Raw genomic sequence first — 26,874 nt, 5'->3', positions numbered from 1 at the left:
TGAAAATGTCACAGAAGTAGCATCAAGAAACTCTAATCACAGAGATAAGGGTTTCTTGAGGTGCATTCCTAAGGAAACATGCTGAGGCTCTGGAGTCCTTCATAATTAATGCCCAAGGGCATTAAGCCTAAGATCATAAAGTATGTGAGCTATAGATTTAGTTAGCTTGTCTACATCACCCGTTCCAGAGTTGAGAAGTACTCCTACATGCATAGCCAAGTATCTCAGCTCTTACCTTCAGCTCCAACTTTGGCTCCCAGCAGTCCCTAGACTCCATAATAAAGCATCTGTCTACCAACTTGAGGATGGCACTGGCATAGCCCCTGAACTATCATCTGAATAGGCTGGTGATCCTCCTCTGAACACAATACAAAGCTGCCGTTTGTTTGTATAAATAAACCTGAGGCAGGACACCCCCCCACACTTTAAAAAAAAAAAAGTTAGAACTGAAAAATACAATAATTGAAATTAAAAACTCAAGTGATAAGCTCAGCAGCAAAGGGGAACACAGGAAAGAATAGTGAACTAGAGATAATAAAACAGTAAAAACTACTCAGTCTAAACTGCAGAGAAGGAATTATGGTGTGGCTCAGTTGCAAGATCATTTTCCTAGTGTTCAGAAACTCCTGGTTTTGATCCCCAGTATTGTAAAATACAAAAATATCCTGTAGAGAGAAAAGAGATGGATGCTGTATTATAACATGCATATTATGTGATGTGTCATCGGTCTTAGAAGGACAAGAGAAAAAGAAGCCTTGGAAAAAATACTCAGACGTATGAACTGGAAACTTCCTAGATGTAGTTAACAACAAAGGAAAAGGAGGTACCTACCAATTCAAGTTGAGCCAACCCCAGACAGGGTAAACCCAAATAAATCCACAACAAAACAAATCTCTATATGGTCAAATGTCTGAAAGAGAAAGAGAAAAAAAATAATAATTTATCAGATATTTCATCAAAAACCTTGGAGGCCAGATGGAAGTGGTTCAGCATTTTTCGAGAGCTGGAAGGAAAGAAATTGTCAGCTCAGAACTCCATACTTTGCAGTGGATCTTTCAGTAATGAAGGAGAAACCACAGCATTATCAAGTAAAGAAAAATTGTAAGAATTTGTTGATAGCAAAACATATGATAGCAAACCATCTCATATACCATATGAGAACCACTAAAGGAAATTAGTACTGTGGTTTGAACCAGCAGTGGTGTATGCATGACGTCCATCCAGAGGCTTATACCACTGGTGATCAAGCTACTAGGAAGCAAGATACGAATTACAGACCCATCATGAACGTGCTAATGGAAATGAAATAGTGAAAGAAATCTTGGAACACTGTACTAGAAAAAATAAGTAAATAAAATGTAGACAAATTTTAATTCCTAATTATGCCCTGCAGTTGAAGCAAAAGTTGTATCAATGTCTGATGTGATGTGCTTGTAGGTATTCATAGAGAGAAATACTATAAACCGTAGAGGATAAAGAGATGTCAGGAGAAGTCAAGTTTTACACTTCATTTGGTTTGTTAAAGTGACAACAGTAGCCAGACGTGGCACTATAATTCTAGTGCTCAGGAAGTTGAGGTAGGAGGATCACCTAGAGTTCAAGGCCAGATAAAACTACATAGCAAGACTCTCTCAGTCAATCTATAAATGTTGTAGACTGTGGTAAGATACATCTGTGTGTGCATGTGCACATGTACACTTGCAGAATATGTGGAGCTACTACTTAAAAAGCTGTCCTAAGAGATTTGACTATGAAAAACAGTAGACAAATCAATTAGGAACACTAACAAATGTTTAACCCACAAGAAAGCAGGGGAAAAGAAACAAAAAGTAAAAGGATAAACTTAAGTTTTCAGTTATAGCCAGGTGTGGTGGTGCACGCCTGTAATCCCAGCACTTGGGAAGCTGAGGCAGGAGGATCATTGTGAGTTTGAGGCCAGCCTGAACTGCATAACGAGACCCTGTCTCAAAAAGACCAAAAAAAAAAATTCAGTTGTCACATGTAATATAAATTATCTAATTACACCAATCAAAAGGCACATTGGCAGAAGATTAGATAAAGTAACTCAGCCATAAAATACTTACAAGAAATTCATGTCAAATATAGCACTACAGGCAGGTTGGAAATAAAATGATGGGAAAAGATAATATTGTACAAACATTAATCCAAAGAAAGGGCTAGCTATATTGATTTCAAAGTATGGTTAAGGGGAAAAAAAAAAATAGTAACTTATTGCATAATGGTAAAAGAATCAGTTCACCAGGAAGATATGAGAGTCCTAAATGTTTATGTACCAGATACAGAGCTGTGAGATACATGAAACAAAAACTAATAGAATTGAAAGGAGAAATAGGCAAGTTCAAAATTATTTCTGGATACTTTATTAGCTATTAGAACATGTACCAAGGCTCAGGCTGCACCCTGAGCCAATGAAAACCTCAGAAGATATAGAAGTATTTAAAGTCATGCACAATATATTCTCCAGTCTCAGTGGACTTCAGCTAGAAACCAGTCCCAGATTACTGGAAAAATCTACAAGTATTTGAAATTAAGACACTTCTAATCTGTGTCAAACAGGAAGTTTCAAAGAAAATAAATACTTTGAGTGAAAATTAAAATACATCAGTGTGGGGGCACCCAGTTAAAGCAGTTGCATGATAAGGAATGTTGTAGCATTAAATACATATAGTAGAAAAGAAGTCTCAAGTCAGTCTTAATTGCTGCTCCAGAAACTGATCACAAAAGATGCAAAAAGAAGAAATAGAAGTAATCAATGAAATTAAAAAGAAAAGTCAGTGAAGCAGAGCTGAAATTTTAAAATATCAATGAAATTGACTGACTTCAAGCAAACCTGACAAAGAAGTTAGAGATTACCAATATCAGTAACAAAACAAGGTTCACTGTAGATCCTTCAAACAATAAGGGAATATTATAAACAGCTCTACCCATATAAATAGTATAATTTGGATGAATTTGACCTATTTCTCAAAAACACAAACTACTACAGCTCATTCAGTGTGAAAACTTACTTCATTTTTTTCCAGCCATTAAGACTATAATTTTTTCAATTCCTGGTACCGGGAAAAAACAAACAAACAAAAAACTATAATTTTTCATAAGGCCACATGTGGACAGACTCCAGAATAGGAGTCCAGTTCAGCAGCTTCCTCATGGTGCGGTTTACTTGCATGTTGTTCCACTGGTTCAGCCTGCTCGTTCTTCATCTCATGATCACATGATAGCTGCAGTTATGGAGGCATCCCGGGGTCATACAGTAACATCAAGACCTTAAACTTGCTTTGTAGATTTCATAAGATTCCAGAGAAAACTGTTGAGCTAATCCAGACTTCTGACTTCCTAATGGAGTTATCCATTTTTCATGAGACAAAAGTAGTTAATAAGAGTTGTTTGGCAATGGTTGGATATTTTTTTTTTTTAATTTTAAAGAGTAAAAGGGTAACATTTTTTTAATTTTAAAGAGTAACATAGTAATGGGGGGGGGCCTTACCAAATTACAAACAAAGTGTTAAGAAATTATCAATGGTTGTTTTTTACATACTGTTATCTATAAGATAGTTTCTCAGGAAAACAAATAGACAAATAATAGTGAGTTACAGACAAAAGAGGTAGAGGATTATCAATAGTTGTTGTACTATACTTTGGTATCTTCAAAGTGGCTTCTAAAGAAAATAAATAGAGCTATACATCAGTGACCAATTGAATAATCATTAACTATTCTCAGTGGTTGTTGTAGGAAACACATAATAATAAACATACATCTATTTGTGAAATAGCATAGGAACAATACAAACATCACAGAGTTATGGACAGATTAGTAGGAAAATATCAATGGCTGCTATAATACATGGTGGTATCTTCAAAGTGGTTTCTCAGGAAGACAGAGATATGCAAGAAAGATCTAACAAGTAGTTACAGCCTAAGGGTTGTGAAAAATAGTGGGTTACCTCCTCACCAGTGACTCCTTTCACTGAGGTGTGACGGCTGGAAGGAAGGCCAGGATTGAAAAGAAGGACCAAGGGACTTGCACCTGTGTCTAGCAACAGGCTGTTTGCTTTTACCTCCATAGTCATGATTACCAGGCTCCTCCATGGAGATGACAGTCTGGCCAGAGGGAGAAGGCAGAGTATGCCCCAGGCCCACTCATTCCTGTTGGACTAACTGGTAGGATGGGTCTGAGCTCTGGGGCCTCCGCTTGAGAGGGCAGACTGATCTCCAGTGGTCTCCTTTGCATTCAGGGAATGGCCCAAGGGGGTTTCTTAGGCAGTTCCTCTTGAGGTGGCCTGGCTTTTAACAGTGGTAGCAGATGAATGCAGTCATCGAGTTCTTCTTGGGGCCCCAAGAATCAGACTTAGGGTCTGTTTCTCTTAGTGTTGTAGCAAAAGCAGCTGCTTTTTCTTGGTCTCTTTGTTTTCTCTCCTTGGCCTCCTCCTTGTCACAGCTGCAGAAACTGAGGAGGCAATTCTTACTAACATCTCAAGTGAGCCATTTGGGGTGAAAGCCATTTTTTGTAGCTTTTTCTCTCCAGCAGCCAAGTGCATTAGGACCCCACAACCACTTAAGTGTCCTCTCCCCAACCGTCAACATGGGCAGCAGGAATCTCGGTGCAGACCTCTCTGGAGCTCCATGCACTCCTCCTCCTCAGCCTGTACTGTCAAGGGAAGAATGGCTTCCAGGGGATCTCCCCAGGTATTGTGCAAGGTCCTCCTGGTGTCCAGTTTGCAAACGGCTCTTGTGACCCCAGTCAGCTAGACCTGTGAATCTTCGGGCTTAGTCTGTATTCTCATGTTCTCTGAGTCCTTGTTCAGCACCTGCTCCTCAGCTGACTCTGGACCTTTCTGGTTCTCAACGGCAGGAGCAAGAGCGACCTGTTGTGCAGCATGTATTCCCAGGGGTTTCTCCATGTTAGAATGAATCATGCATATCCACAAGGGGGCCTCCGCAGCCAGCGGGTGGTGGGCCAATTGTGTTGTTGCTTCTCTGTGTTGTGATAGTTCTCGATTGCACGGCAGTGGCTCGGCGCACCAGTGCACACTGCCACACAGCTTCCTGGGCGCTGGGGGCCAGCCACCCAGGGGGCCTGCACAGCTAAGGGCCGGCCCAAAGGCCAGCGCACCGTGCCACTTCCCGGGTGCCTGTGTGGCCGGGTGGGTATTTTTGCCAGATGTATAATTTCTTTTTCTTTTTTCTCTTCCCCAGGCAGGATCTTACTAAGTTACCCTAGCTGGTCTGACTTATGTGATTCTCCTGCATCAGCCTCCCAAGTTTGTGGGTTTGCAGGAATTTGCCACCATGCCTAGCAAGATCCAGAATTTTCTTGACTGTATGTCTTTCACTGTAATTAACCTCTAGGCAAACTGTAAGGAAGTTTGTTAGGAAAATAAATGGCTAGGTAAGTGAAGAGATGCATGGGTTAAGGTACTGGAGAAAGGGTGTAGAGTTTTCATGCTCTCTCCAGGCTTGTCATTGTTCAAGAACCTTAAAAGTATACAGCTACCAGAAACCCTTGAAATAATTAATTTGAATTACCCCATCAACAGTTAAGAAAGTTTAATTCATACTTTTAAAACTTCCCCCAAAAGACATGTCTAGGTCCAGATAGTTTCACCCAAAAATTCTACCAAATGTTGAAGGAAGGAAGGAACACCAAGTCTAGACCATCTTTTCCAGAAAATACCAGAAGTAAAACACTATTTTATGAAACTAATATTGCCACAACACTGACACTAAAGACAGTACAAAAAAGGAAAGGTACAGACCAATAACCTGTATGGATACATAAGCAAAAATCCTCAACAAAACCCCAGAAAATAGAATTTCAGCATGTATACAAGTATGTATGTATCAAATGTATATATTATAGCCAAAGTATGCAAGGCTTATATATTCCAAATATGGAAAACAGTGTAAGCCAGGTGTGGTGATGCATACCTGTAATCGCTGCTTAGAGGAGGCAGAAGCAGGAGGATCACAAATTGAAAGCTAGACTGAGAAACTTAGCCAGATTCTTTCTCAGAAACAAAATTTTAAAAGGCTTTAAATTACTTACTCCTTTTGTTTCAAAACTATTTTAACATGTATATGCTCATTTGTTTCATTTATACTACTACTGCTAGTTGATTGAAGAGAAAGTTTTATTTATTCTCTGTTCTTTGTAATCCTTTTGGTCTGTGTCTTGTACTCCAAGTAATTACTTGAGATAATGATACACAGTGTATTAACTATTGTTACTGTCGTACTACTATATTACAAAATTTTGTTTTATTTTTTCATAAAATACACAAATGTAAAAGAGGGGGAGGGGAGCTGGAGATGTAGCTCCATGGTAGAGCACTTGATAGCACGTCAAAGGCCTAGGTTCAGTTCTCAGTGCTGCCCTCCCCAAAATCATTGTAGTATACCATTTTAATACTGTAAAGAACAAACTAATCCTAGCAGTTGATGCAGAAAAATATATGCTACAATTCAACACCTATACACTCTCAGAAGGAAAGGAATTGAAGAGGACTTTCTAAACTCTGGATTGTACAAAAATTTGCTAGGCCTAATGTTACAGTTAATAACAAAAGCTGAATGCTTTTCCTTTAGATTAGGAATAAGACAGATTTCTGCTTTCATTCAGCATGTTAATGGAAGTTCTAACTGTGCAGAAATGCAAGAAAAAGACAAGCATGCAGTTCAAAGGAAAAAATAAAACTATTTCTGGATGACTTAATTGTCTCAGTAGAAAAATCTCAACACTCCTACAATTCAAAACAGGTCAACAAGATTCACAATAAACATATAAAAATTAATTGTATTTCCGATACTAGCAATGAAAACAGAACACCAAAATTCAAAATACTATTCCATTTATAAGCACACAAAAATAAAGTGGAATAATTAGGTGTAAATGTGCAAAGAACATGTACAGGACTAATGCCGGAAACTACAAAACAGTCATGAAAGAAGTAAGAATTTAAATAAATGAAGAAATATACTGTGTTCATTGGAATACTCAACCTTGTAAAGACACTTCACAAATTGATATAAAAGTTTAATACAGTTCTTACTTGGGTTACCTTTTTTCCCCTTTTATCAGAAGTGCCTATTTTACAAAATACTGGGTTTCAATGCATGTATTTTGATCCTATCCATGCCCCCTTTATCCTCTGCTACATTTCTTTCTATTCCACTTTATTCCTTTCCTCTTTTATAGTCTCCTTTCTACTTTGATGTTTTTGATGTTTGTCTTTCTGAATCTGGCTTAATTTGCTTAACATGATTCTCTCCACATCTGTTTTCCTATAGAAGACAAAAGTTTGTCCTTGATGACTGAATAATGTGTGTGTGTTTGTGAGAGAGAGACAGAGAGAAGGAGAGAGAGAGATAGATTTTAGCTCTGATCTTTATTTCTTTCTGTTGGATTTGGACTTGAAAGACCTCAAGATATGTGATTATGTTATTTATTTGAGATCTGATTTTTGGTATAGGCACTCATAGGTATAAATGTCTTTGGCTGTATCCCAGATATTCTATTATGTCATATTTTATTTGATTTCCACAATTTTTCAGTTTCCTCCCTGATTTCTTCAGTGACTCAACTGACCTTTCAAAAGTAAATTGTTGGGGCTGGGGATTTAGCTCAGTAGCACAGTGCCTGCCTGGCAAGCGCAAGGTCATGAGTTCGATTCCTGGTACTGGGGGAAAAAACAAAACAAAAAAGAAGTAAATTGTTCAATCTTCATGTATTTATAGGGTTTCTGGGTTTTATTTTTTCCTATTGATTGTTAGTTTTATTCCATTATAAACTGGTAAGGTGCAAGAAATTATTTCATGTTTCCTTCCCTTTGGTATTTGTTAAGGCTTGCTTCATGGCCTAAAACATAATATATTGCAGGGAGCATTCCATGAGCTGCTGAGAAGAATGTATTCTGTAGTTGCTGGATAGAATATTCTGTAGACACCCATTAGTCTATTTGATGTATGGCATAGTTTAACTAATTTTAAAAAAAATTTTTGTCTAGATGACTTGTCTGTTGGTGAGAGTGGAGAGTTGAAGTCACCCATTATTATATTTGGGATCTGTGTGTCCCTTTATGTCAAGGAATGTTTTATGAAACTGCGTGCAGCAGTGTTAGGTGCATATATGTTTAAAATTTTATATCTTCTTATTGTTCCTTCTACCAATATATAATAGCAGCCTTCTTTGCATCAGTTTTTGTCTTGAAGTCTGCTTTGTCAGATATAACTGTTCCTACTTGCTTTTGAGTTTCATTTGCATGGAATATTATTTTCCATCCTTTCTCCTTCAGTCTGTGTATGTGTTTGCTAGGGAAGTGTGTTTCTTGCAAACAGCAAAAAGTTCCATCTAGTTTTTGTTTGTTTTGGTTTTTTTTTTGGTTTTTTGTTTGTTTATTTTCTTCATAGGAGCTGAGTCCCAGAACACTTCCCACAGGTCAGGGAAGCACACCATGCTGGGAAAGCTCTGTTTCTATCCCTGCAGTCACAAGACCTGAGCCGCCCCTGTTGCCCCTGTGGCTGGCTGACAGAGGCAAACTCTATGGGCTGAGAAGCCCCGCCCACACATGGCCCTAGAGTGCAGGAGCCTCCGCAGGTCCTGAGGAAGGGCAGACCAGCCATGCTGACATTTTCTTTTTTGCTCCTAAGTGGACAGTGGTCATGGGTAGGTCAAGCCTTTTCCACACACTGAAAGCCAGAAAAACAGTGTGCAAGGAGCAAAAGAGCACTGCCCAGATCCTCTTGGTATTTAGGATTAGAGAAAAATCGGCTATGACCTCTCCCTGCCCACTCACCTCAACCGGCTACATCTTGTTTTTTAATCCATCTGCCAGTCTGTGCCTTGTAGTGGGAGAATTAAAACCATTTACATTCAAAGTTATTATAGAAGGGTCTGTACTAATTCCTGTCATTTTGCTGTTTTTCTAACATTTGATTCTGTTCTTAATATCTTATCTACTCTTACTGTTCTCTGTGCAGTATTCCTTTCAGTATCTTTTGCAGTGCTGGTCTGAATTTCTTTACTTTATGCTTATTTTGGACGATCTTTATTTTCCCTTCAATTCTGAAGGCTAGTTTTGCTGGGTTTAGTAATCTAGGTTGGCAGTTATTTTCTTTCATTGCTTGAAATACATTATTTGATACTCTCCTGGCCTTTAGGGTTTCTGCAGTGAAGTCTGACCTCCATAAGTGACTAAAGTTTCATGCTTGGACCCTTCAATATTTTTTTCTTGTTCTTCACTCCTGACATTTTAATTACAATATGACATGGAGTTCTTCTGTGGTCATGCCTGTTTAGGATCCTAAATGCCTCCTGTATGTGGATGTCTCTTTCCTAAGATTTAGCAAGTTTTCTCATTATTTTATGAAGTAAAATATGACATTTCCTATGCCATTATGTTTTACCTAATACCCTCTTCTACAACAGAAATGTGTTGTTTGGTTTGGTTTTGTGACATGGTTTTGCTATGTAATTCATCCTGGCCTTGAACTCACTATGTAGCCAAGGCTGGCCTTAAACTCAGGGCGATACCCTGCTTCAGCCTCCCAAGTGCTAGGATTACAGGTGTGCACCACTATGCCTGGTTGTAGTTTGATCTTTTAACCATGTTCTTAGATGTTTTGTTTTTAGTTTATTGTGGTTTTTTTTTCCTTTACAATCTGCATGTAATAATTCCTCAACCTTATCTTAAATCCCTGAAATTCTGTCTTCTGCTGTGTCCTACCTATTGGTAAGACTTTCCATTGAATTTGTGATATTTGACTTACTGTGCTTTTCATTTCTAGAATTTGTTTGTTCTTCAGAATCTCTCTTTGTTGAATTGCTCCTGCTGTGCAGTCAGTCAATGGTATGTTATCTGCCCCAGGACTGTATTCACTCCAGCAGCTTATAGTGTTTGTGCCTTTCCATGCCTCCCAAGCCACTGCTGTCCTTGCCTCCTGTGGGCTCATGAAGTGCCCCACTTGATCCAGAAACCTCGCTGTGTACACATGCAAGCAGAGGTGTATCCCTGATCCCACTGGCAGAGGGGGAAGGTGAACAGACACTAAACTCTGCTGGGAGGAGACAGGGCAGGGAGCCAAGCAATGTACACTGCTTAATTTCAGTATTTTGTGGCCCAGCTGCTTCAGAAAACCACTTATGATAGGCCTGTCTCCTTATCGTGGAGGACTGTGCTTCCAGCTGCCACGTCCTCCACAGGCTGAACTCCCAGCAGCTTAACTTCTTAGGGGATCTTAAGCTAGCCCTCCCTCTTTACAGAACTCTCTCTTGCCACTGTCTCTTCCCCAGTCACTGGAATAGGGTGACCCCAGAGGCCCTGGTGTGAGGCTTTCCCTTATTTCTGATTCCTAGAGTAGCTCAGTCTTAAAATAATAAACCCCTTCCCAAGGTGGCCCACTCCTAACTGTGATAGCCTGCCAGTAATCACTCAGAGTAAAAACCCACTCTGTATTTGCAGTCTACAAAAATCGTATGTTTTTCCTTTGGCTAACACTGCCAGACTTGTTTATCACAGAGCTGCTGGACATCTCCAGACTTACCTGGTGTCCCCCCACCAGTACCAGCTGGGGTTAGTGTTCCAGAGTCCTTTGTGCTTTTGTCTACACTTCTTTATTTCCCCATGATTTTCCATTGTCCTGACAACTGTTTTTTGTTTCCTGGAGCTCTTCTCTTTTCTCCTTGCTGAGTAGTTATTTCCAGGTGTCTCAATTCCAGGTGCCTGAGAGGATGGCTTTAACATTATTCTTACAGAACACGTGGAAAGGCAAAAGAATTAGAGTAGCCAAAACTTTTTAATGGAAAAATTTAAAAATTAGCCTGCAGTAACTTGTGCTCTGTGAAAGACTAGTATGGACGAAAAGAATATCTACCAACTGGGACAAAATATTTGGAAACTACCTACCTAACAAAGGACTAGCACCTAGAATATAAAATCTCAGAACTCAGTAGTAAAAAGTAAACAGTCCAGTAAGAAAGTGAGCAAAAGACCTGAGAGACATTTCATTAGAGGATATACAAATGGCGGAGAAGCACTTGAAAAGATACTCAGCATCACTAACCATTAAGGAGATGCGAATGAAAACCTCAGCAAGATATCACTCCACATGCATCAGAATAGCTAAATTTAAAAATGTTGACAGCAACAAATGCTAGTGAGGATGTGGAGAAATTCAGATATTGCTGGGAGGAATGTAAAATGGTACAGGCCCTCTGGAAAACAATTTTGTGTTGCCTTTAAACACTATGCAACTATGAGTGTCTTTCTGAAATGTGATAAAAAAGTGGATGAATGCCACTGCCAGGTGCCATCCGAGGTGTGTAAAAGCGTAACACTGTAACAGCTGATAACATACTGGATATTCCTGTCTCAAATTTTGCTTACTTGTAACTTCCCGGTAACATGTCGGTTGTGGAAAGAAGCACAAACACTGCAGTACTTTTTTCTTAAACTCGGGTATCTCATATGGTTATTTTTAGTTCTCTTTTAGAGCATTGCTTCTCAAATATTACTGCGTATAGTGGATCACCTAAGAATCCTATTAAGATGCAGATTCTAATTCAGTAAGTCGTGGTGTGGCCTGTGAACCTGTATTTGTAACCCACCCTCTACCACTGATTGTGATCTCTCTGAAGAGCTACAGTGGGCTTTGTTACCTAACAGAAAAGCCTGGCCGACTACTTTCCTCCAGTCTCCTCTAACACATTACTGCTCAAACCTCATGATCTTCATGCCCTCCCTCTTGATTCTTGGTGCCCAGATACAATGATATAATCAAGTTTGACAGTTTTCCCATCCTCTTGGGTGTCTTCCATTTCAGCTTCCATTGAAAGCTCTCTCCATTTTCTCATTCTTTTTTCCATATCTCAGTTCATAATTTGACTTCCTCCATCGTCTCAAAAGTCATCCTCGACCTCCCAATGCCACACCTAACAAAGCTTTTCTGTTTTTACCTTAGTCTTTATAGACAGTTCCCTTAGCTCTCTAAAACCATTTCTGTATGTCCATCTAGACTTCTCCAGAATCCTTTACTGGTTCTTTTTTCTAAGTTGAGTTGCCATCTAAATCCATGACTTCAGCTCCCCTTCAGCTCCACAGTAATAGCTGCTGGCTAAACAGCTCTCCAAGAGCACTTTTTAGACCCTTCCAATCAGACACCTCTAGACCGAAGTAACAGCCCTTTCCTGTTCTTGAGTGGCAATCTTCTGTATCTGTGTGTTGCCTTTTCCTTATCCTTTCAGGTGTTACCTTACTGTTTCTCATGGATCATTATGTCATTGTTGCACATGCATTGTTTTACATGTTACCTTCTTGTTTCACTTTTCACCCGTTATCTTACTGTTTTTTCTCACGAATCTCTGTCAAAATTGGCTCCTAATTGGGTTTCCTCTCTCCATTTTTCAGTCTTTTACTTTGTTACCTGTGAGATCTTTGTAAAAATGAAAATTAAATGTCACTGTCCAGTTTTATTAAAACCGCATGGGGGTTCCCCACTGTGTCAGCATCAGGCCCCTTAGGGTGGCAGGCAGAGCTCTTTGATTGCCAACCCCCACATTGCGCCCTTCCTGTTACACTGAGAATTGATCAGCAGTGTAGTGTTTTTCCCCTCCTTGCAAAAAGTGTTCTCTGTTGAAGTGCCCTTCCTTCCTATGTGATCCTTGAAGGACTTGGTCACTCTGGTACCTCTTCCGAGTGCCTTCTGTGACACCCTCCCTGTGTGTCCCCTCTACCACAAGCCACTACACACACGTGCGTGCTCCTGCACAGTCTGATCTGATAAGGTCTCTCCTCATTCCTTTGTCATCCTAGCGATGAACTCATCAGTCTTTCGTGTCAGCCCACCGTAAGGACAGAGTTCTGTAAAGACACAAGCTGTCCTTTTTGCCTCTGCGTCCCCAGTACTGAACACAGTAGCTTGCTCATAGCAGCTAACAGAAGTATGAATGGTTAGGTATTTGCTCAACCCAGCTTCTCTTCCAGTTTTTCATTAGGTTATGCTTTGTTACATACAAGTGGAAATCTGGTCCTGAACTTTCTCTTTTCCCTCAGTATCCTACACGTGAGATTTTGGAGATGCCAGGTGAGCCTATTTACTCTTCCTTTGAGCAGATAGTTCCTCCAGTAGCTGTCTACTGTCTGTGTGGTTTGAAAAGAGTTTTTTAGGCCTAGAGATAGCTCTCTGATGATTATCAGCAAAGAGTGAGAACAAACAGATAAAACAGCTCTTCCCGCAAGCCTTAGATTACCTTTTTGAAGGTATCCAAATACCCCAGAAATGATGTGTTTACTGCTTCAAATTCTTTCTTGTTTTGTTTTCTCTCTAAATTAAAGACTTACTTTCTCAGATTTGTGTATTACTAAAACTTATATATCCCCTCCAAGACAGTCTTAATACAGGAGATGAGGTGTAAATAATGATTAAACTTGACATTTGTTAGACAGTTGTAACTGCCACATACTCTTCTAAATTTTTCAGCCATTTTATAGGGCCTTTTTCCTTTTGTTCATTAGTTTTACCTAAAAGTAAGCTTGGATATTCATGGGAAAACGAAAATACAGAAACAGCAAAAAATTTGTTTTTGAGGCAGACAGCACAGGGTTTGAGAAGGAAAGCTTTTTTTAGCCATCAGTTTTGCTAAACACCATGCCCCAGATCTGGTAAACAAAAATATAACAAGTATTGGAAAGATGTGGGGAAAAAGAAATCTTTGCACGCTCTTGATAGAAATATAAAGTAGTACAGCCATGATGGAAAACATTATGGAGGGTCCATAAAAAATTAAAATAGAACTATCATATGGTCCAGCGGTCCCACTGCCTGCTATATGCCCAAAGACGGTCAAATCAGTGTGTCAGAGAGATGCCTGCTCCCCCACGTTTGCTGCCTCACTGTTCACAGCAGCCAAGATGTGGGCACATCTGACGTCCCTACCACCTGATACATGGATAAAGACAGTGAAGGACATATACACAATGGAGTGTGATTTCATCATTAAACAAAAAGATTGAAAACTTGTCATTTACAACCACATCCGCAGAAATGGAGGCCACTATAATACTGGAAATAAGCCAGGCACAGAAAGATGAGACCCACATGACCTGAGATTACGAATAAGACACTTACCAGGGAAGGATGGGATGGGGGTGAGAAGAAGGTGGAGTTAGTAGAAGAGGTTGTGCAGTAGAGTGACTAGATAATGGTAATGTACTGTAGTTCAAAAATTAGAAAAAGGATTTTGAATATTTTTTACCATAAAGGAATAAGTGAGATGGTAGGTATGTTTGACCTGATTTAAACATTATACAGTTAAACATGTATGGAAACATCACATGGTATACCATAAATATATATAATTCCATGTTTTTGTGTACCAGCTAGAAAATTTTAAAACTTGAGTACTATTTGAAATTCAGTGTAATATAAGTAAAAATTTTATATGGCCTAAAAATAAATAAGCAAAAGTATCATAAAATACTGAAAAGTCAGGAAATGTCTGCCTTAGTTGCTAACATAGTGAAGATATAGCCAAGATAATAACTGAAAATACAGCCAGCTAACCCTAAAGTAGATGGCATTGACCTGCCAAACCACCTCACCTGACGGGATAAGTGGATCTTTGTCTGTGCACGGGGAGAAAACCTGCCTTTTAAGACAGTACTAACTAGGAAGAAGATTAATTTCAAGGCCCCTTGATTATACTTGTGTTCTATCCTAGTACTTAGAAATCTGCAGACTTGCTATGTACTGAAAGGTCCTCAAGTGTTTTGGGCTGTGTTGTAGGTGATGGAAGAGATACTTTTTTCAGGGGTGGGGATTAGGCTCCCACCATGTAGTACAGAATGCCTTGAACTTGCTTATGTAACCTCAAACTCATGGTGATCCTCCTGCCTCAGCCTCCCAAGTGCTGGCATTATAGGCATGTGCCACCATACCCGACTGAAACAGATAGTTTAGGTAGCTGGAAGGTTGTAAACTCAAGGCTTTCTTGTACGCTTAGCCCTGTTCTCATTATCAGAGTCATGCCACAGTACTTTATGATAGGATTCCAGGCTGGTCTTACTAGGCCTCTAGCATTCTTTGAGGAAAGGATGGCCTAGTTTAATATTTACCACTCTCCTCCACCTACTGGGGGATTGTGCTGTCTGGTCTCAGCTTCTCCACTTCAATTCGATGGCCACTCAGGAATATCAGATGATCCAAACTGTAAGTCTTGAAAGTTGTATCTGTTTTCTGTGCTGAACTAGGGCAGCTAGTATGTACAGATCATAGGCTTATCTTAACATTTATGTACATAAGCATGCAGTTACATATATTACCTCCTCAAAATCTGATTTTCTTTCTTTTTATTTTACCTCAATTCATGGAATGTGCTTTATTGTAGTCACTGAAGTCAAAAGTGCAGTTGTGAACACTTTACTGCTTTGAACCTGTCTTTACCAAGTTCTATTAATTTCATCAAAGTGGGTACTAAATTTGCTATTTGCTCTCTGTTCTTCTGACCATCTTAGTTCATCAGCCTTTGTTTCTTTCCTGGATTATTCTTCTAGACTCCTCATTGGTCTCTGTGTTGCCAGCCTTACCCTCCTATACAATGTAGCCTCCAAATTATCCTCTGATTTTGTACTTTACCTGCTGTTTCCTTTTCAGAGTTTCTTCATGCCTGTCAGACCTCTTATAAGAACTCTTAACACCCCCTCAGACAATTGTCTGTCCCCAGTTTTCAAGAGAATTGGGCCTAACCATCTCCTCTCAGTTTGCCCAGCTTGATTATCCTGTAGGTCTTCACTCAGAGCTTTCTCTCTCAGAAGTTGTGCCTCTCTGCTGCAGGAGCACCTGGAGTCTTTCAAGCTGTGCTTCAATTTTAGATTTGCATCTCTCCCATACTAATACCCGTCAGGCTTAAAATACTCCATATTTACTTGAGTATCCCCAGTTCCGGGAACAAATCAAGCATTTAGTAAATATTTATCTGTTGGAAAAACTAGATTAGGAATTAAACAAATCTTTGTGTTGTCTCTGACAGAAGGTAGAAACAGGAAATTCTTAAATCTCATAATCCCCACACCTTTCTAAGCTAATACTTCCAGATTCATCCACCTTTTATTCTTGTACTCAAAAAAAATTTTTTTTTAGAAAGAGTGTAGAGGTTGCCGTGGATGAAACCCAGGATCTTGCACATGCTGATCATGTGCTCTGTACTGAGTTTTACACCCACAGCCTCTCTGCTAAGATTTACCAAATTTGTTTCAGTCACCTCCTGTCCTTCTTAATAAGCGATCACTGGCAGTGTTAAGTTTTGTAAAGGGTAAGGCAGAGACAACATAAATAATCACATTTCAAATATGCCCAAAGACAGTCCCAGAAATCCAGAGTACTTTCTAGATAGGTTTTCAAGAATGTGGAAAATATATTCTATGTTCAAAGTGAACCTCAACACAAAATGAATGAACAGTCCTTTTTTCTGTATTAAAGATAAATGTGCTGAGAAGAATACTCAGTTTCAATCCTGCTTCTGCTTAGTGGTGTGTGTGTCTCAGGCACATCACTACTTGTTCTTCCGGCTCAGTCATATCTGTTAGTGAGAGTTACTAGAGATCGGAAGGTTTGGGTTCTGTAGATGAGTAGGTGTGGCAGAACCTCTTTCTTTCAGTGAAACAAGCATGTAAGGTAGAAGTACAAAGGGAACTGTACCTTGGAGTTGGAGATGCTGTGGAGAATGAGGAAGAGAAAGAACTCATCCTCCTGGGTGAGCCCCTCCCCATGTCTAAAAGGTATCCCCAGCAGAACTGCCTTGAAGTGTCATTTGAAAGCCACTGTGCTCGATGGTATGAGTCTTCCTCCCCTGAAGCTGCATGAAATGGAATCAGGACATTTTGAAGTCACAGAATAAGTTTTTTGTTTTTTTTTTTTTTAAGCTCCCTAGTACAAGATCAAATTCTGGTCTAGAATTGTTTTTTCTTTCTTTTTAATTTTCCTCTTCATAATTTGGGTTTCTCATATAAGAAAAACCATGAGAGAGAGAAAAAACAACATGCAGTATTTAAGCCTGTATGTTTGACTTCCTTCACTTAACATTATAGTCTCATGGTACATCTGCTTTCCTACAAATGGCTCAAGTTATCTTTCTTTAAAAGATGGCAGAGTAGCTGCGAGTGGTGGCTCATGCCTACAGTACCAGTACCTGGGAGGCTGAGGTAGGATCACAAGTTCAAGGCAGCCAGCCCAGGCTATGTAGTGAGTTCAAGGCCAGATGAACTACACAGTGAGACCCTGTCTCAAAAAAAAAAAAAAAAAAAGGCAGGATAGTACTACTTTATATGTAAGTACCACATTTTTTTAATTCATTCATCCATTGATGAGCATATAAGCTGCTTGCAAGATGTAGCTGTTGTAGTAGGGTTTGCAGGGAAATACACAGACGTCTTCTGTGGATATGTCTTAACTGTTTCGGGCTCCTCTACACACGATGTATTGTTAATGCACTTCTTAAATGTTCTGTTTAGTCAAGATACATGAATTGGCTGAAGATCCTTGATCACTGTTTCCTTCACTCTGCACTGTGTGAAGATGTTGATATTTAGCACCTGAAGCCCTGTCATAGTACCCGAACATCATGGTGAGCGCTGACACACACTGAGCACTTGCTACCTGTCAGGTGCTGTGTCCAGTGCTTTCTGTCAATCCCAAAACCCTGTGGAGTAGCACCACTGGCACCTTCTTCTTACGGACAGGTTAAGCTTACATCTCAAGTGGCGCTGCTAGCCCGAGGTGGCCCTGAGTGGTGAACCTGGAGCGCCTCGTGCTCAAGCCCGGCCCTGCACCATTCTGCTGGCTCTGTAGGCATAACTTCATCCCACAACCACAACTTTTCTTAGAAAATTAAAATCAGTTTCAGTATTTATATACATAATTTGTTTTTTAAAGAGGTAATAAAAGCTTCGTATAGTGACCAACCAATAAGTACCTAGTTAGTATGTTATTGTTAGCTTAGGCACATGAAGATTTCAGCCATCAAGAAGAAAAGTAAACAGTATCCTGGTTACTCGTGCTTCGAGTTTGAAGAGAAAGCTAAAAAGCCACTTATTTTATGACACACCTTGCTTTCTACCATCTGTCCAAGGTAAATTTTGAATTACAGTGGTACCTCAGTTCACAAACCTAGTTTGTTCCACGATACTGGAAAAGATGGCCACGTTCATTGTTTATGTGGAAAAAATGGCCACGGTCATGTTTGTCACCTGATACAGTTTACAAACAAAAAAATTTTTTTTTCCAAATACTTCTGTTTGCAAACAAAATTTTTCACAAGCAGAAGCATTCGTGGAATCCCAGCACTCAGGAGGCTGAGGCAGGAGGATCTTTGCAAGTTCAAAACCAGCCTGGGCTGCAAAGTGAGCTCAAGGCAAAAAGACCAAAAAATAGCATTCATGAATTAACAGGTGCTGTAATTTTTCTCTTGCCACCAGGTGGCAGCATGTTACATGAAGAAATCGGCTTTACTTGAAGACAATTTATTTTCAGTAGGTTGCCTTAAAAACTATTAAGCTATAATAAAAAGTGTTCAAAATTCTCCTTTGCCTTTCTTCTCTCCAGTGTGTTCTAACCCCCTTGTTAGCACATTGTGTGGTATACAGTAAAACCCACCTCAGGCCTACCCTGTATTCTCCCTGTTGATGCAGAAAGTCTCTGTTTCTGTCTTTAACTGAGGTTTGAGCCTTTGCGCTTAGATTCTCCCACCTAACTCGTTGTAGTTCAGCAGCGAGGCTTGCTGTCTTCCACTGTACTCAGCAAAGGTATGAATAGGTGACCTGAATATGTCAGAGGGGTCTGAGAGACCAGCGTGTGTGTGAGCTGTGTATTTGACTTACAACGCATTTATACTTTTTGGTGGCTATATTTCTTTGAATTTGTGGAAAATTTGCTTTAAGTTTAGGTGTTATCAGTATCATTCAGATATCTGCTGCGAAGGGTTGAAAGAGTAGTGTGTGAGGTGGAAGGCAAGAGAATTACTGGTGGATGAAGAACATGAAAGTGAAGGACTGAACAAGGCAATGAATCAAAGTGTAGTGAAGGGGGCTGCTGGTACCGGGAACAGAGACAAGCTTCTGCTACTGGGATGGAGCACTCGCTGCATGGGAAGCAAGAGGCCCGCTGCATTCAGTTGTCTGCAGAGAACCTATTTGTACTTCATCCTCATGAGTCTGCCTAATGGTTGTTTATTTTAGTGCTACTGCAGTCATTTGACATTAGGTTCTCTACAGATTTTTTCCTATACTAAAATCTATTGGTTTTGCTTATTGCTGCTTAGTAAAATCTGAAGACAGCTTCCTCCAAGAAAGATGTGAACATAAGCAAAACAAAACCATTATTTCATGTAAATCCAGTGTACCCTTCAGACACTTTTCCTTGTTAAGGCTAATTGAGTTTAATAGAAGTCTTTCAAGCACCTGCTTTATTTTAGCATTGTGCTAGAGACTCAAAAATATGATATACTGAATATCTAAACCTACTTTTAAGGGAACAGCTTTTAGCTATTTAAATTAATTCTGTGAAGAACATTAGGACCATCCTTATTTACCAAGCCATATTTAAAATTATTTTTGGCCATCTTACATATCTATAAAGAATTCAGTAGTCTTAGGGTGGAACAGAAACATGTATACTTCGAAAAATCTCTATGAGAACTGATACTGAATGAACACTTCTTTAAAAACTCAGCCAATTTATTATTACGTAGACGTATGTTTCTCTTTATTAAAATGTTTTGAAACTTAAGTAGGAAGATTTTACCTATGACACCAAAGAGTGTTATCTAAAGGGTTTGTTTGATATCTTAAGAAGCCTTTATAGTATTTAGTTAATGTTCTTTGTATTTGAAGACTCAGCAGTTTCAGTTCACAGCCATACAGTTTAAAAACAGGTATACTTACGTCTCCATGTGTCATGCTGGGTTTCACACCCTGTGAGCTCATTGAAATTCATCATTAATCACTAATAGTACATACTAAATGTTAACTTTTTTCATGAAGCATATAAAACAGCCCATTTATAATGTTCGGAAGGGCAGAACATATTTAAGACACTATAACTTAGTGTCTTAAATGTGTAGAGAGTTGTATGACAGAGAAAAGATAGCATTATCCAAAGCCTACTCCATTGAGATGACAAATTATGAAAAAAATCATTGTTACATTTCAATTAAAGGAAATTAATTGCATGTCTTTCCATTAAAATATATCATAGATTCATGTGGTACAGCTGTGTTTTGAAAATACTTAACAAAATATTAAGTACTGTTCTGGTAATAAAATTAGTAGTGATTTGGGAAATATATAGATAACTTCCTTAAGCCAGTTTTTAAAATGATTTACCGTCATATTGGCAAAAAGGTTGTTTGTTTATATAAATCGGCACATGTGATAATGACCTTTATAATATAAAACTGCTTGGTTATTTGAAGTTATAACTCATTTTTGAGGCGTTCTGGTTCTGTCTACTGTTTTAGTGAAATGTGTACATGTGAATGCCCCTGTAAGCAACTCCAGCCCTGTGAATTTATCTGTCATTGACTTCAGTATTTGATTAGCCTGGTTTCTAAGGCCAGCACCGTAATGGGCGTGTTATTGGAAATAAAGTTAAATTTTTCATTATTTATAAGGATAACTTCAATTTTGAAGAATGTAAATCATTCATAGTTGGCTGGAAGCCAGTTTCTTCTCCACTTTAACTCTAGCACACACATGAAAAGCATACTCATGTCCTAAGTGCCTTGTGAATCTGCAGTGATTAATTCTTCTCATTATTTTGCTGCAAATTCTCATGACCCTCTGTGATGATTCGATCAGCCACTTAGAGTTTATGCATATTCATATCTCAGCTCGTGCTGCAGTCGTCCATGTCTCCTTGGCTGACTGGTGTGTGCTTGGTGCAGTAATTGAGCTGCAGTAGATTGATTACTCTGGGGACCTGTAAGGCCTTTAAAGGTGAAAAACATATCAGTCCTGTTAATTAGGAAACAAAAGCTCTGATGGCAAGTTCAGCAGTCAGATGTTTTCAGTGTAGAAAAGATGAAAGGTAGGATTTGTTCTCCAAAAACTCAGTTTACTTTTTAAATTTTGAATTGTCTGTATCCTTGATATAGGAGAATAACTTCCTTATGAATTTTCAGAATGCTAACTGAAGAGATTAGTTCTGTTACCTCTTTTCAAATCTGATATTTTAGAACCTGTCAGTTTATTTATACCTTCTGTAGCATTGGCGATAGTCCACATTTTATGTAAATACAGAATGTGTATAAATTTTCTTTCAAGGGCTTTTGTGGGGGGATTTTTGTTGTGTCTGCTTTTCAAGCAGTAGGGGTTGAATTTGCCGCCTCGTGCATGCTGGACAAGCACGCTACCACTAAACGGTGCCCCTAGCCCGTTACGGGTCTAATTTAGTCGATGATTTTGTAACCCTTAATCGCCTTCTATCTCTTTCACATAAACTTTCTAATGCTTTCCTTCTTCAATTCTGTATTAAGTAATATATAGCAAAAGAAGGCCCTGTGCGGGACAGTGTCCTCCCAGAGCGAGCTAGTTTCCAGCAGAGGGTAATACAGGTTACCTGCCTGGCAGGTAGTGTTCTTGCATGTTTTCATTTTATGATACTTTGCCTCCAATCTTGATTTTTTTCTTTGAAATATAAATCACACACCATAAAACTCAGCACAGTCTATCAATCACAGATGGTTTTCATCACTGTGAAGAAAACCCCATACTCGTTGCCCCATTACTGCCCACTCTCCTCTCCTCCTAAATCCCCTGTAAGCAATAATCTACTTGCTATCTCTGTGGAGTTGCCTGTTGTGCGCATTTCATATAAAGGCGGTGGTACGATTTATAGCCTTTTGTGCCTGCCTTCTTTACTGTGCATGTTTTCAGGGTTCATGCACACTGTAGCATGAATCAGCACTTCTTTCCTTTTTAGGGCTGAATAGTGTTCTGTGACTAGCCCATATTTTTGTTTCCCACTGATGTCATTTGTGGTGTTTCTGCATTCTTACTGCTGTGAACGATGCTGCTAATAATGCTCATAAAGATTCACAGACATTCTTGCCTAGTTCTTGATCTTACGGGGAGAGCTTTCAGTCTTCAACACTGAATGTAATGTTCGGTGAGTATTTCTTAGGTTCTGTTTACCAGGTTGAGAAAGTTCCCTTCTATTCCTAAATTGATGAGTGTTTTTATCACGGAAGATTGTTGACATACCTATTGAGGTGGTCGTCTGGATTTTATCCTTTATTTTGATAATTGAGTATATTGTTAAATATAAAGTATATTATTAAATAATAAAGGACATCAGTTCATATTCTCTAGAGCTAGTTTTTTGGTTTCTGTTTTATTTTTTGGAGACAAGTCGCACTGTGTGGAGGTTGGCCTCAAACTCCAGGTCCTCCTGCTTCAGCCTCTGGAAGTTGGAATCATAGATGTACACCCCTGCACTCAACATCTTGGGAATTTTATGTAATGTTCTTTTACAGTGTTAACGTTGGATGATGTGAACCCAATTCCTCTACTTTATATTTCAGGCATTTATTAATACAGCAAAAGAAATATATGAGAAAATTCAAGAAGGCGTCTTTGACATTAATAACGAGGTATATACATATAAATATTGGTTAACATTAATTTAGAATTGACTTTTATTTACTGTTTGGATTCATGATTTAATGTTTTCTGAAGTCCTAAAATGCACTGATAATAACTAGTTACCAGTCGTCTAACTGAAAACCTGTTATATATAGTACAGCTACATAATGTCCTAGTGGAGCATCACTGTGTCAGTGAAAATGGATTAAAGTAAGTGGCCCTGTCCGTTTATTCCATGTGATGCAAAGTAATTTAAATCCCCCAAAGAGAAAGCAAGTCCACTATATCCACGTGTCCATATGGCGTCATCTGCTTTGGAGAATAATGTTGCAGTGGCGAATGCATGCAGTGCGTCACTAGCTCAAGATGCTCCCTCTGTTTTCTGGTATGAAAGGACAGTCCTAGTTTGGAAATTATTCCCAGTATAGCAAAGTATGTTTTCAGAAGACTAAATTAATAAGTACAGTTGGTGATTGTCAGTGAGTTTTTGTACTTCTGACAGTTTTTGGTCAATGTGATTAGGATAAAATGTAAAACTTTGGAGTGTGCAACCCATAATGTTCACTGGCTGTCATTTTGACCTAAAGTCCCAGTCTCCATTTATTCTTATTTCAAAGTGTTTATGTGAATAGGACATGTTATTCATTACATATTCTTGCCAGTCAATATTAAGACTTCTGGCTCCTAAGAGAAAAAAACTGGTTCCTCCCCCAGTGGCACTCAGAAAAGTTCTGTGTTGTGAAGCTGTCACATATGTGTCTCTTGGCTTCTACACGGGCACCACTCTCTCTAGTATTTGCCTCGGTAGTCTCTGCTAAAATAAACAGTAGTTTGGCTAAGGTTTCCAAAAAGTAGTTTTGCCATTCTTTTTTAGGTGCAATAATATAAAACCTATCCTCTAGACTTAAATGGTAGTACTTCTGAGTTCATTTAAAAGTGACGCCATTCAGAGACTAATACCCTATAAATTGAATGGTAATTGGGCCTCTACTTAAAAGGGCACATTCATTGTTTCTGTCTGGTTTCATATAGTAGCTGACTGCTTTACTGTGCCTTACGCAGCTTTGATTGTAATGTGCTGTCAGGAGCCAACAGGCCCTGCTATTTATTTGGCCTAATGCCAAATCTGACTCCTTGATTCCTCAAGAAGTTGCTAGCGGCCCGGAGGGGGCAAAACCAATGAGCCATAGGGCATGCTTTTTATTAAAGAGGAGTCAAAAGAGCGAAAAGAAACCACGTCAGCTGCTGTCAATACTGAGCGAGTGCCAGAAACCCCAAGGCTACTGCTGTTGCAGAACAACTGCCAAGCACTATAAATCTGAGATTTACTGTGACGTAAAGTTTCCTTAAGAGCTTAATTTCTGAAGCTACTGTATTACTTTCCTCAAAGTGTTGTATTTTTAGGTGAAATCCACTTGAGGGAGTGAGGGTTAAGGCCTAAGTGTGAGTTTGATGAATGAAAGACCCACTCTGTGTGTGGGTTCCTGGCAACCTGCCATGTCTTTGGGGATCATAGAAATTATTGATGACACAGAACATTCATATGCCCTTAGCCTGTACAGCTGATTCAACATGGAACAGAAGTGCTGTCTGGAGAAAAGATTTTACATCGCGTTGGAGCAGCAGGAGCTTTGGATATTTTTATCCTTTAAAGATTCTTCGCAATAATTGCTTTAAATAATTTCTCCATTATGAGAACGCCTTGAGAAAGCAGCATTCTCTGATTTTGTTTTCCTAGTAGGAATTATTTTCAGAACTCTGAAAAAAATGTTTTTAAAAGAAGGAACATCTCCTCCTAAGAGATAGTTTTAATGGTTGCTAAAATTTACTTAAAATGTATCATTAAGAATTAAATGAGTTTTTAAAGAATTAATTAAATTCTGTTATCTGGTTGGTTCCACTTACGTCTGTTACTGTCTTCTATTTCAGGCAAATGGCATTAAAATTGGGCCCCAGCACGCTGCTACTAATGCGACACATGCGGGCAGTCAGGGAGGACAGCAGGCCGGGGGAGGCTGCTGTTGAGTCTCTTTTAACTGTCTCACTGCCCAAGTGGGGCTACTCACTTACTGTTTCACCCTCTCTGCTCCTGCTCCGCTGAGACGTGAAGCTATTTGAAATGGCTTTGTGTCACAGAAGACTTTAATCCTTCAAATTCTTGTATAACTTTGAATAAATGGTTAATGTTCACTTAAAAAGACAGACTTTGGAGAGTGTATTCATATCTATTTGCATTTGATTTCTAGGTCAACTGATGTGATTATTTTTGTTAAATGTTGTCTAGTGCCCTTAACTACAAACTGAATTGTATTAAACACTACAAAGTCATCTTGAGTATTTTAAATCAGTTTGTGTAGTTAGGTTTCCCAGTACCTGTGGTTACCTAATGTTTAATATTATAGAACTGTCCTCAAAAAGTTGTCAATTTTCAAGGCTATAAAGAAAAGCAGAAGGACTCTTTTAATTCTGTATTTATCATTTACTTTCTGTATATATAGTTTAATAACCTGCTTGGGTGTAATTTGCCAAGCTTGAATTCTTTAATGCATTTGCATAAACTCTCTACTGTTTAGAGCTTAAAGCTACAGAAGCATTGTTAGGAGTTGCTTGGACATTGAATTTTAAACTTTTTGACATTGTTAAACAAGCATGTTCATCTTTTCTTGTCACTAGTCCAAGAAAAATATGCTTAATGTATACTACTAAAGCTATTTATGTGTTAACCTGTTTTAATGCCAAAAGTTTGCTATTTTGTCCACAGTTTCCTTAAGAACTCTTTAGAAAAGGATTTGTTTGCCTTAATGAGTACTGTTGTGTGAAAACAGTATAATGAGTGGAAAGGGCAGAAGCAAGAAAACCCTATATCTGAGCTACTCCAGGAAGAATGAGTGTCCACATGTAGACGGCACATGATGAGGACTTAATCTTTCTTTAAACACAATAATGTTTTCTTTTCTTTTATTCACATGATTTCTAAGTGTATTTTTCATGCAGGACAGTTTCTCAACCTTGATGTACAGTGACTGTAAAATTTTTCTTTCAGTGGCAATGTATAATCTTTAAGATATGGTAAGCATCTTGTCTGTTTTGAAGGGGATATGACAATAAATCTGCTGGATGGAAAATCCTGTTAAAAAGTAGAAGAGCTTTAGTAATCTACACAGTGTGATGGTTTTCACCCTTTTTTTCTTTTTCTCCCCTGGTCTATAATGGAATTGTTATAGCAGTGCAAAATAAAATCCTATGTATAAAAATGTTCCCTTTTTCATGACATCTTTTTTTTAAATTTACTTTGTAGTCCACTTGGTGCTTTTCTGTGTACTTAACTGTTTTTTTTAAAGGATCAGAATGCTTAACACTTAGCTTTTTAAAAATTTACTAAAATATGATAAACCTCTTTCACTATACTGAAATCCTTGTAGGAAATATAAGCAAGTACTTTCTACGCAACTGGCACAAAAGCATCTACGTATGCCTGCGGGAGGGCGGAAAGAAGTTCTAAGTGTGACACTACCACTTCCATTCGCTTGCAGACTTCAGGTCTCTCCTGCAGGTTCAGCAATACTCTTGGCAAAGCTTTGATGTCGCTCTCGTGGAGATCATTAGATGCTGTCATAGTTTGTTTTATTGCACTCCTGCAGGACAGAATGAAGGGTGAGGGGAAATCTAGTTTGCATGAATACATTTGTTATAAACTTCTTCCTTAGAGTGATCAGAACAGACTCGCTGATCTCATGAGTCACTCTCTTTACTGATGAGTAAGAAAAGGATGTGTTCTGCTCTATACCAAGAAGGAAATGATTCGTTGAAAATGTTTAAACTGCTTTGAACTTTTCCAGATGTTTAGTGTGTTTTTTTACACACCAAAAGTTCTTTTCTAAACCAATCATAAGGAGAGAAATCAGTAATAAAAAAAATAAGCAACAGCAAGCCAACACCTGTATTTTAAAACCCTAAGAAAAGGTGGAGCCTTCGAATACAACTGCTGCCGCAGCTACCACAGCACGCTTCAGTCTGGGGCAGCGAGGCACCTGGTGGACTGCACTGCGGTTCTGCCTCTGCGAAGCTCATCTACTCCTGAGAAATGTTATGATCCTTTGGTAATTGACAAAGCAGTGTTATTATCTATGAATCCACTCCAGACTCGTTTTATATCCTTGTCACAAATAATGTCACATTGGTACTTGCAGTGGAATCTTCCATACTGTAATCAAGTTTTTAATTG

The 26,874-nt window shown here is 38.9% G+C and overlaps 1 protein-coding gene across 1 annotated transcript in view; it reads left to right on the top strand.

Annotated features, from left to right (window-relative positions):
* Nucleotides 1-25,905, top strand: part of Rab2a (RAB2A, member RAS oncogene family) — a 78,332-nt gene extending 52,427 nt beyond the window's left edge. The window contains exons 7-8 of the mRNA XM_005392185.2: nt 22,589-22,657; nt 24,579-25,905. Coding sequence (XP_005392242.1) covers nt 22,589-22,657; nt 24,579-24,674 — 165 coding nt within the window. The 3' untranslated portion in view covers nt 24,675-25,905. The remainder of the gene's footprint in view (nt 1-22,588; nt 22,658-24,578) is intronic.
* The last annotated feature ends 969 nt before the right edge of the window (nt 25,906-26,874 follow it).

The sequence above is a fragment of the Chinchilla lanigera genome, unplaced genomic scaffold (genome assembly GCF_000276665.1).
Source record: "Chinchilla lanigera isolate Chin_1 unplaced genomic scaffold, ChiLan1.0 scaffold00043, whole genome shotgun sequence".
NCBI lineage: Eukaryota > Metazoa > Chordata > Mammalia > Rodentia > Chinchillidae > Chinchilla > Chinchilla lanigera.
This window is presented reverse-complemented; position numbering and strand designations above follow the sequence as displayed.